Source organism: Malus sylvestris, chromosome 15 (genome assembly GCF_916048215.2).
Source record: "Malus sylvestris chromosome 15, drMalSylv7.2, whole genome shotgun sequence".
Lineage (NCBI taxonomy): Eukaryota > Viridiplantae > Streptophyta > Magnoliopsida > Rosales > Rosaceae > Malus > Malus sylvestris.
Genome location: NC_062274.1, coordinates 50,103,460 through 50,115,689, shown reverse-complemented (window position 1 = coordinate 50,115,689; position 12,230 = coordinate 50,103,460). Strand labels below are relative to the sequence as shown.

Below are 12,230 nucleotides of genomic sequence, written 5' to 3'. Positions count from 1 at the left end.
GGGAGCTTGTTGTGAATAAATCCTCGCATTGATGAGAAGATGAACCTTACATGTGCTTATAAATAAATTATGTTATTTATATTATCAATTGATTTATAGTGGAATCTCAATTTGCTTTAGGCAGAACAATAACATGGTTAAACTGAGTACATAATATTGCAATATCCATTAAACCGGTGATATGATTAAATCGAGTACATAATAATTATAATTTTCTCTTAAACTAAAAGATATGTGTCAGACTATGATGTAGTGCGTCCTGAAAATGACATGATAACATCCAAAATGAAATATGTGTTTTGCAAACTCTTGGCTCCTCCTTGATTTTGTAAAATTGGTAAATCAACGGTGAGCGAGTAACAATGACGTGCAGGTTGCTCATAGGGTGGGTAACTTATGTATGTAAGGCTGGACTGCTTCAACGTCAGCGTTTTTATGGTCTAATGACGGTGTCTTCAATGTCACAGAGAGTGTCACGCCCCACACGAGACATGGCGCGTGGATGAACGTATGGATTAAAATGGATGCAAGGGTTGACATTGATGCGCGGAGGTAAATTACGGTAGTTAGGTAGATATTTAAGTAGTTGGGTAGATATTTAATCTGTGGAATTTGTGTTATGCTTTTTGTGGCAAATTTAAGGAGAGGACAGCTGGGGTTCCCATTCCACAAATGCACACCACAATCAGAAAGTGGCTTTGCTTTTACTTGCTTTCTTTTGTTTGCTCTGCCAAGGGGTTTGTGCCCTGATAATTGGAATTGGATCCTCGCCGGATCCCTGGGGATCGTACATGGACATTTGATAAAAAATCGTGTAGTTATAATTTTTTTTTTATATTTTTCATGCAAAACGAGATTACTTTACTTTTAAAAATATAAAAAGAATTTAATTTGGAACGTACGATTTTTTATCAACGGTCTGTGTGCATTGATTCCTTAAGATCCTCAGGGAGGGGATCCGGCGAGGATCCAAATCCCTGATAATAGGGTTGGCTGGGATCCAAACGGCTGAAATGTCTTTGGGAAGGGTATGTATGTGATTTTACAAAAATGGGACTCCTTGTTCGGCCTGAAAACATGGGTCTGTTCAAGGCCCAACCCACTGAATTGTGTCTGAAGTCTGATGGGTATTTAATTTGAAGGCAAATGGAAGTACGAAGCCCAACGAATTCAAAAGTTATGGGTTGAAAAAAACCGGAATTAGATCCTCTCCTGAGCTTATGCTCATGAGCCTCCTCACCAGCGCACCAGGATCGTTGGATTTTGATCAAATTGCTACAAACAGAGAATCTCTTTAAAAGTTATAATAATTGTAGCCGTTGGATCACACGTGCGATGGTCAACAGATTCCTGAGCACAAGCTCAGGAGAGGATCCAATTCCCCAAAAACCCCCTTTCACATGGAAGAAAGACTGGTCAGTCGAGTTTTATAGAAGAAAAGTATTTTAATGTGGCAAGTATGTAGTTTCAATGGAATAAAAGCTCGAGTATTTAAATAAAGAGGTGGTTCTATAGAAGGCAACGAAAAGGAAGAAGATAGATTAACTCAAACACTCTTACTTTTCATATATTCCTTTTTGTAGTTCAAACACTCTTACTTTTATAGCTCTACTACGTTTCTTGTAGCATTCTTTTCCCAAAACACATCTTGTACTTGTAAGAACTCGCCCAACTGGCAATTGATCTTGCCCGAATAAGTTTAAACTTGGCTCGGATATTTGTATTTATCATGTACTTTCAAGTTATTATTTTGTGCAAGTTATTGTTCTTTCGATTAACATTTGACAAGCTTTTACATTGCCCTTACATTCAGTTTTTCACTTTTCTATCTGTTTGTCTTGCTTTCTATCGTTCTCTTTACATAAAAATGCAAACTGACATAGAGTTCTAATCAGTTTTTGGTTCCTGACATTAACATAAAGAAAATATAAAGTCCTTGTCACTAAGGCATAAAAAAGAACTTAACATATATTTAACCCCTTTATGGCACAGTCCCTTCGATCACAAAGTTTACAACAAACGCAGGAGGAATTATGGCACCAACAATTATATTATTAATATTTGACCGTTATTTCGTTAATCTTTATTCACTATGTCATCGATATTTTATTGATATGTTATTGACATTTAATCTTCATTGATTGTGTATTCAAATATAAATTAGGATATGAAGACACGTTTTTTACACATATTTTTGTTACGACTGTGAGTTTTTGAAAATTTTCAATCAGTCTAGTTACATAAGCTACTTCCTACAACGTCCTCTCTGTCATGCCAGTGTTTATTTTTTATTTTTTTTTATTTAACTTTTTGAGGGTTTAAATGTAACAAAAAAAATCATACAGGGGTTCATAATGATTTCATAAAAACAAAAAGAAAACGAAGTAAGCCCGCACTCTGTGTCCTTATTATTCAAGTGTTGGTTTCGAATCTGCGTCTGGCAAAGCCCCAATCGCAGGGAACCCCATCGGAAATTGCGTTAATCGGTGAACGGTGGTGTAGCTATGGCGACTCTGGTGAGCTCGGCCGGTGGGCTACTAGCGATGCTGAACGAGTCCCATCCTTTGCTCAAGCTCCACGCTTTGTCCAACCTCAACAAATTGGTCGACAACTTTTGGCCCGAGATCTCCACCAGCGTCCCCGTCATGTACTCTCTCTCTCTCACACATTTATTTATTTATTTATTTTTTCAGAATGCTTGTGATTTAGGGTTAGTGTTTCGCTTGTTCTGAGAAGAATTGTTCGAATTTTTGTGTGTGTGTGTATTTTGGAGTATTGAGTAGTTGAAAGGACGTGTGAACTCGAATAATTTGTTTTTGTTTTCGATTTTGTGCGAATGGGATAAGGGTTTCAATTCTTAGTGCCGGTTATGAAATTAGGATTATTTTAATGAGAACGGAATTGGATTTATGTGTTGGATTGCAATTGTTTTGTGGGTGGTGGTGGAAGAGTGAGCGTTGTGTAGGATGGAGTAATTGAGATCATGGTTTAGGCAGAGTAGGCTATGGAAGCAGATAATGGGGTTTCCATTGTCTTCAATTCGGCGTTGGGCAGTTGAATTGTACTTTTAAGGCAGTGTTGAGAAATAAGACTTTGGATTGATATTACAACGGAGATGGAGAAATGCAACTAAGTTTTTCTGCGTTATTTTCGAAAACTTTGATTTTCTAGATACTTAAGAGGAACTGAGGAAGAATATTACTTGCTCCTTGTTGCCAGTGTCCAGTCAGTGCCCCTGGCAGTGGCAGGGGTTTCCTTATTTGATTCTTTCTCCCTCCATAATCTTGATCAGTCAATGGCTCCTGGAATTTTTTTTGGAGGCATTGAGATATATTCTTGGAATAATCAGACTAGGTTCATGAATAGTAATATATGAGCCAACAAAATACTTATAAGGATGTCTTATTGTTTCTCAGAGAAAGTTTGTATGAAGATGAAGAGTTTGATCAACATCAAAGACAACTGGCGGCATTGCTTGTGTCAAAGGTAAAAACTGTGCAGCCTACCTTTTGGAATTAGTGTGGCAGTTCGAAAGTGAGTTTTCAATCAATCAATTTGGTTGCAATTTTGCACACAAATAAGGTTGGGAAAATCTATTGGCAACCTGGGCCCTGTTGGCTGAATTTTGTAAGGTTGCATTTTTTCCTTCGAACAGCCAAGAAATTCTTGAAAAACATCAATGAATTCGTAATACTAAGTATTTGCATGCAAATCTGACAGGTTAAATTTGAAGTTTGTGTGTCTCTTTTTCATTTGTGGGTGCAAAATTTCCTATTTTCTTCTGGAATGTAAGCTTAACTACTTCAATCTTTTGTTTGCATGATTTTTTCCTCACTCCAGGTTTTCTATTATTTGGGTGAACTTAATGATTCACTCTCCTATGCCCTTGGAGCTAGTTCGTTATTTGATGTGTCAGAGGATTCTGATTATGTCCATACTCTTCTAGGTAAGCATATTTTTGTAAGTATGATACTCTAAGGTATTAAAACTGACTTCACTTTGTAAGCGAGGACTGTGATGAGTAGAATCTATGATGTACTTTGAGGGTTAGAAAACTGTGAAAGGACAATGCAAGCAGGTTTAAGATATCTCAAACTAGATAATCAACTTTGCTTCGTGATCTAGTAGAACATCATCTCCGATTTAGTATTGTTAGAAGTGGATTTGTATGGAATTTTGAGGATACACAACCACAATTTATTTACATGACATATTTGGTTGTTTGCTCCTCCTCAGCTAAAGCTATAGACGAATATGCCAGTCTTAAGTCTAAGGCAGCAGAATCAAGTGCTGAAGCAGCAAATGTGGATCCTAGATTGGAGGCAATTGTAGAGAGAATGCTGAATAAGTATGTGGGCCTCTAGTGTCTTTAAATACAGTACTTCAGTACCTTTGGTTTTCTTACCTGTTTTCCCTTTAGGTGTATCGTGGATGGAAAGTACCACCAGGCTATGGGGATTGCAATTGAATGCCGAAGATTGGATATACTTGAGGAAGCAATCACAAAAAGTGATAATGTGCATGGAACTTTGTCATATTGCATAAATGTCTCTCATTCCTTTGTTAATCTTAGAGAATATAGACGTGAGGTAAGATGATACCTTGTTGGCTTGTAACTTTTAGATTCATATGATTCTTTTGATAACATGAAAATGTGTGACTTCGTATCTCCTTTTTTGGCTAACATTTTGTTAAACACGTTGATATAAGGATAGTAGAAGCATTTACCTTTTGTTGATTCTTGAGGCTATATATGTATATAACACGGTAGATTTGTTTAAACTGGAAAGTATCATCTCTATGTATAATGGGAGAAGGGTAATTTGGTGAAATATTCATAATACCAAAAGTTGCCATCAGACATTCACAAAATGAGAATTTAATTATCAAGGACAAAATAGTAATCATATAACATTTTGAATTGAAAAAAATTTGAATTAAAATTTTAAAATAAGTTACACACTCCACACATTGTGGGTGGTTACTGACTTTTTTGAATTCTTTTATATTTGTCTAATTCTTTTAAATTACACAAATTATAAATTTAAACTTTTTTGTTCAAAAAAAAATTTAGTTATAAAAGAGCTAATTGCCACACGCATATGAGTGTGGCAAGAGGCTTGTGTCTTATTATATTGTTCTCTTTAAAAGTATATGTATTTTTTATTCTCTTGAGAAGTGCACAGAAATGCAGTGTTTAAAGAAAAGATGCATGATACATGTATAACAAAGGTGTGCATGGATAGTACAATACATTGCATAGATTTAACATGTGTTTGCACGTTCACGATGTAGTTTAGATTTCTGTTCCATAATAATTTTGTATTTCATATAATATTACGTTTAAATGATGTGGAGTTAATTAAAACACAATACATGCATGTTATGGCTTGAGTAGTGATGTCGAAATGTCTAGGTCAAAAACCTCTGGCAAGAAACACTTGTTATTTAGTTATATAAATTCAAAGGATTCTATTTCTTTTCCTAATCTCATTGGGGTCTCTGATACAACATGTTAACGCTCTAATTTTCATGATTATCTGATGATCCTATCTCTTCATTATGGCCAATTTTCTTGTTCGACAAAAGGTTCATTTATATACATTAATTAGATTGTAGTGGCTATAGTTTAGCGGTAAAAATGTGATTTGTTGATTTGTTCTATAATCCTTTGATAGGGAAAAGCACCCAATCCTTTACCCCTCAATGCTTTCTGCTATGTTGATTATTTGAATCAAGTCATGCATTCACAGATGTTGGTTATTTGAATCAAGTCATGCATTTACAAATGTTCTTCTGGAGTGTGAGACTTTTGTTTCTCCTTTGGTTCTTTGGGACAGGTACTTCGTCTTCTGGTAAATGTGTATCAGAAACTGCCTTCTCCAGATTATTTGAGCATTTGTCAGTGTCTCATGTTCTTAGATGAACCTGAAGGTGTTGCAAGCATATTGGAAAAGCTTCTGCGTTCTGAAAACAAGGACGATGCGCTCTTGGCATATCAAGTAGCCTTTGATCTCATAGAGAATGAACACCAAGCTTTTCTCTTAAGTGTAAGAAATGGCCTCTCACCTCCCAAGCCTCAGCCATCAGAAGCTGCGCAGCCAGAAGCCAGTGAAGCTGCAACAAATGAAAGTTCTGCTGCTGAGGATGTTCAAATGACAGATGGAGGTTCTACTTCTAATGTGAGTGTGCTCGAAGATCCGAAAGAAGTGATCTATTCTGAGAGGCTAACAAAAATTAAAGGAATTTTGTCTGGCGAGACTTCAATACAGTTGACTCTACAATTTTTGTACAGTCATAACAAGTGAGGCTTCTGTTTTCTTCCCTATTGTTTTTTAATGCAATCATCAGAACTTCTGTTTCTTCTGAATTGAGTGGTGGAAAAGTGTTTTGACTGTTTTGAAATTTGCATATAGGTCCGATCTTCTTATTCTGAAGACAATAAAGCAGTCTGTTGAGATGAGAAATAGTGTATGCCATAGTGCAACCATTTATGCTAATGCAATTATGCATGCTGGAACGACTGTGGACACATTTCTTAGAGAGAATCTGGTAAAGCACATCTCCTAAGTTTTTCATTTGACCACCGTCTCCATTGGCATATTTCTTTGTTATCAATATTGACAATAACAATTTAAATTGTCAGGACTGGTTGAGCAGAGCCACAAATTGGGCAAAATTCAGTGCAACAGCAGGGTTAGGTGTTATTCACAGAGGCCACTTGCAGCAAGGAAGATCTCTGATGGCACCTTACTTGCCTCAGGGTGGTGCTGGTGGTGGCGGCGGCAGTCCGTACTCAGAAGGCGGTGCTCTGTATGCTTTGGGTCTTATTCATGCCAACCATGGCGAGGGCATCAAAGAATTCCTCCGTGATAGCCTACGTAGTACCAATGTAGAGGTGTGTACTTTGTAAATCAGCGATGATATCTTTTTGTGCATATTTGGTATATTGCCAAATTTTTCTAATGGGAGATCTATTGATGCAGGTTATTCAACATGGTGCATGCTTAGGTCTTGGCTTATCAGCTTTAGGAACTGCTGACGAAGAGATCTATGATGACATTAAAAATGTGCTGTATACTGACAGTGCTGTTGCAGGTGAAGCTGCTGGGATTAGTATGGGTTTGCTTATGGTTGGAACTGCAAGTGAGAAGGCTAGTGAGATGCTTGTTTATGCGCATGAGACACAACATGAAAAGATCATCAGGTATAGAGAATTGCTTTATCTTTTTATTGTTTCCTCTCGGCATTCTTTTACTTATAACTATACTATTTTATCGAGCAAAGCATGCTAATTTGTGATCTGTGGTAGGTATAATACGCTTAAGGTCTTTACTAACTGTATAGTGTGTTACAGGGGGTTAGCATTGGGAATTGCCTTGACAGTATATGGAAGAGAAGAAGAAGCAGACACACTAATTGAGCAGATGACAAGGGATCAAGATCCTATACTACGTTATGGTGGTATGTATGCTTTGGCATTGGCCTACAGTGGGACAGCAAACAACAAAGCCATTCGTCAGCTGCTGCATTTTGCTGTGTCTGATGTGAGTGATGATGTTAGGAGGACTGCTGTTCTAGCACTTGGGTTTGTGTTGTACTCTGAGCCAGAGCAGGTTGGTACTGTCTTATTTGTCCATTGCTATGCTCTGTCCAAATCAATTTGATGCTGCTGCCCTATTTTATTTTATTTTTTTGTTTGCTTATGATGCCTTTGAATCTCCAAAATTGCACAAACTGCAGACGCCAAGAATTGTCTCCCTGCTATCTGAGTCTTACAACCCGCATGTTCGTTATGGTGCTGCTCTTGCAGTAGGCATTTCCTGTGCTGGTACTGGCTTGAGTGAGGCCATATCTTTGCTAGAGCCTCTGACTTCAGATGTTGTTGATTTTGTGCGCCAAGGTGCTCTCATTGCAATGGCTATGGTCATGGTCCAGATTAGTGAAGCCAGTGATTCTCGTGTAGGAGTTTTCAGGTACTGTTATTGTATTTTGCAAACTCTCTCTCTCTCTCTCTCTCTCTCTCTCTCTCTAAACACACATCTCGTGCAAGCCAATGATCTTAACTGTCTACTTCTTAGGTTTTCTTTTCAAGGATCAACCATAGGAAAAACCAACCAAATTGAAAATCATGAGGATCTATCTAGACAAAATAAAGAGCAACCATAATGTGCTGCAATGCTCACAATGATAATGAAATGGTGAAATGGTTTCCCATTTTGCTGAATTTTGCAATTTTATGGATAATTTTTAAGTGGGTTATGGTCCCTTTCTACCGTGTATACAACTATACATATACCAAACATGCACACACATAGGGAGCTTTGAAGGAGGGATTTAGCTTTGCAGAAAAAGGGGGATCGCTTGTGGGGCTTAACCTTCATTATAGTTCAGTATTCTGAACCATCTTTCTATTGAGTACCCATTCAAAGATCTCTATGGCAAAAGTTTATCCGAATTGGAAGTTGTTAACCATTTGATCCTTGGAAAGACTGATTGTATATTTATGTATATGTCTATCCATAGGGGTAGCTTCATATGAGGGATTCCTTTTATAGCAATTTCTAGGGATAACGTTGTGGGATCCAGCCACATTGTGGTCTAATGAGTAGAACCATTTACTCTTTAGGTTTCCATCCAATATCATCTTTACGAAAAGTAGGCCAAATTGAAAGTCATTAAGTTATCTGACTGTGATCAAATAAATAGATGAATAGTTGTGATAAACATTGAAATCATTGTGTGATGATACTATAGTCAAACAAATTTTGATTTGGCTGATTAGTTGTAAGGATGATCTTTTGATGGAGACCAAGCAAGTGGACTGTTCAGAACATTGGACCGTAACATTGGTTGAGTCCCACATGGAGTCATATATAGATAAAATATAGTTATCATTTACTTCCAATGATGTCTGAAATTTAGAAAATCGAGTTAACTTGTTTTATTTTTGGTTCTGTTTTTGAACTATAGGCGGCAATTGGAGAGAATTATTCTTGATAAGCATGAGGACACCATGAGCAAAATGGGAGCAATCTTGGCCTCCGGAATTCTCGATGCTGGTGGAAGGAACGTGACCATAAGATTACTTTCTAAGACAAAACATGATAAGGTCACCGCAGTTGTTGGCCTTGCTGTTTTCAGCCAGTATTGGTATTGGTATCCTCTCATTTATTTCATAAGCTTGGCATTCTCACCAACAGCTTTGATAGGACTGAACTCTGACCTGAAAGTGCCAAAGTTTGAGTTCATGTCACATGCAAAACCTTCGCTGTTTGAATATCCTAAACCGACCACTGTGCCAACTGCCACATCGGCTGTAAAACTCCCCACTGCTGTATTGTCAACATCAGCAAAGGCCAGCAAAGCTAAGGCCAAGAAAGAAGCAGACCAGAAGGCAAATGCTGGAAAATTATCCGGGGTAGAGGCTTCATCTTCCAGAGCAAAGAATGAGAAAGGAAAATCAAGTGAGAAGGATGGGGATTCAATGCAGGTAAGTCCTGTCTCACCGCTTCCTCTTACGCAATTTCAGAAAGTTCAATGTTTACAGTTTATGTTTCTTCCGAAAGTTGCTCGGTTTATATTCCATAATCATCAAGTTGTCTTATCTATACACAGGACACACAAACAGTGGTTACTATTGGAAGAAAATGAACTATGATTAGATCCATGTACTTTACAGTCTTTTAGTTTCTGATCCATCCTTTTGCCAGGTTGATGGCCAAGCGGAAAAGAAATCAGAGCCTGAGCCTTCTTTTGAGATTTTAACGAACCCTGCTAGGGTGGTTCCTTCTCAGGAGAAATATATCAAATTTCTGGAAGAAAGTAGATACGTGCCCATTAAGTTAGCACCCTCGGGGTTTGTTCTCTTGAGAGACCTGCGGCCTACTGAGCCCGAGGTGCTTTCACTTACCGACACTCCGTCTTCTACAGCATCTGCAGCTGGTGGTGTATCAGCAACCGGACAGCAGGATTCTGCATCGACCATGGCTGTTGATGAGGAACCTCAGCCACCTCAGCCTTTTGAATACACTTCTAATCAATGAAAGAGGCAAAAAGCGTGTTATATACAAGGTTGAGTCGAGTATTTTCCCCTCTTGGTGCTAACGGAAGACTTTGATGCAAAGCCAAGCGCAATGGGGTTTTAGGATTCATAAGGCCGACCCTATTTAATGGAATAAGGCTTTGTTGTTGTTGTTGTACTGTGACCAAATGTTAGATTTGGCACTCACTTTCTTTCTCTTTGCTCTACGGAGTCTTAAAATATTAAAGGGTTTCACTTTTCACCCATCTATTTAGGGTCAGTAACATTTTGGTCCTTGACTTTTATAATTTGACATTTTACTGCCATTGAGTTATGAGTTCCTACACTTTTGGCCTCTCTTAAGTTTAAACATTAATTTTACTTTTCCAACTTAGCACTATGTTGGTTTATTTTTACATGAACAAATAAGAATTTTTCGTAATGAAAATTATACCCTTGTAGATATATATAATAGCTACATATGCACTTGCAAATTGTAAAAGTGTCAATTTATGACATCATGTATTGATCTTTTGTCTTGAGCGTTTGTTGTGCCTCTAGACTTTAACGAGAAAGCCTAATAAATTTTACCCCAAAACAATTTGTGAAAAGGGTTGTAGGGAGTTGAAAAGGTCCATAATAAAACATAAACGCAAGTAATGTGACTTGTGCATGGTTATTTTGGATGAAAAATTTATGGACATTAGTGTGAGATAAGAAAAATGGATAATATCAAAAAAAAAAAAAAAATTAAAATACACATTGCTTAAAATTTTACTTTATACATGTCTTTTCAAGAAACTTCTTCCCTTTTTTATTTGGCACCCACTTAATGGAGAAATATTAGATAGTACACATTCTGCATTTAACGTCTAAATTATCTTAAGTAGAATCTAATTATATTGTGGATTCTATTTTTATTAAAAAGATAGATGCTGTTTACATTTTGTAAATCACGTCTCAACCATTTCAAGTAGAATATAATTGTATTATGGACTCTTTATCTTTATTTATTTATTCTTTATAAAAATAAATAAATAAAAAGATCAGCTGGTAACTTAGTCACGGTAATCCACACTTCTGGAAGTCGGAGGATTTACATAAGCATTTTAGCTTCTCTCTAACCACCAACGTGTGAGAGACACCAAATGGAAAGTGAGGAAATCAAATAAGGTTCACATACGGCCAATCCCACTTAATGAGAGAAGGCATTGTTGTTGTTGTTGTACTGTGACGAAATGTTAGATTGGGCACTCTTTCTCTCTTTGCTCAATGGACTCAAAATATTAAACGGCTTCACTTTGCACCCATGTATTTAGGGTCAGTAACATTTTGGCCCTTGAATTTTATAATTTGACATTTTACTACCATTGAGTTATGAGTTCCTACACTTTTGGCCCCTTTTAAGTTTAGGATAAATCTCAGTTTACTACCCTTAAGTTTTGTGATTTTCAACATTTGGTACATGAAGTTTTTTTCGTTCTAGAATCATACCTAAAGTGTTAATTTTGGAACAGTCTCATACATCTGTTAGTCTGATAATCTGATTGTTAAGTCTCCCTTTTAACTGATGACGTGGTACCTATGTAGATAATGATTTGGCGCCACGTGTCTAGGGATGGGCAATGGTTATGCGGGGCGGGTAACCGCGGTTAATTTACCCATAACCGTTTATGCTCATACCCGCATAACCGTTTACCCGTTGGGTAATTGCCTAAACGGTTATATCCATACCCATAACCATTTATAAACGGTTAACTATACCCATAACCGCATAACCATTTAACCGTAACCGTTTAATACCCGTTTACCCATTTACCCTTTTTAACCCATTTATCCTTTTTTTTTTTTTACCATAACCCATTTTTCACCCGTCTACATATTTTTTAACAACTTAAAAATTAAAAAAAAAATTGTCATAATATTAAACCCTGCAAGGATTTTCTAGCTTCTGCTTGTCGTTTGCCTTGTGTTGCCTTTCTGTTTGGTTGGCTTCTTAGCCCAGGTTCTGTTGTTCCAGTTTTCAAAAAAAAAAAAAAAAAAAAAAAAAAAAGAAAAGAATGCAGTATTCAAATTGAAGAGAGGTGATTGTTGGGTTATTAACCCAACTTTCCATCCCCTGTCAAACAGCCCCGTATGTGTTTGTGTGTGTGTGTGTATATATATATATATATATATATATTCTCATCCCCTGTCAAACAGCGCC

At 37.1% G+C, this 12,230-nt stretch overlaps 1 protein-coding gene across 1 annotated transcript; it reads left to right on the top strand.

Annotated features, from left to right (window-relative positions):
* The first annotated feature begins 2,357 nt into the window (after positions 1–2,357).
* Positions 2,358–10,370, top strand: LOC126605176 (26S proteasome non-ATPase regulatory subunit 1 homolog A-like). The gene is made up of 13 exons (XM_050272535.1): positions 2,358–2,647; positions 3,417–3,486; positions 3,841–3,946; positions 4,237–4,348; positions 4,421–4,589; positions 5,841–6,304; positions 6,417–6,552; positions 6,647–6,898; positions 6,987–7,207; positions 7,358–7,616; positions 7,744–7,976; positions 8,974–9,493; positions 9,714–10,370. Exons 1-13 carry the CDS (start codon positions 2,505–2,507, stop codon positions 10,044–10,046), a joined length of 3,018 nt encoding a protein of 1,005 aa, XP_050128492.1. The 5' UTR covers positions 2,358–2,504; the 3' UTR covers positions 10,047–10,370.
* Positions 10,371–12,230: the final 1,860 nt, after the last annotated feature.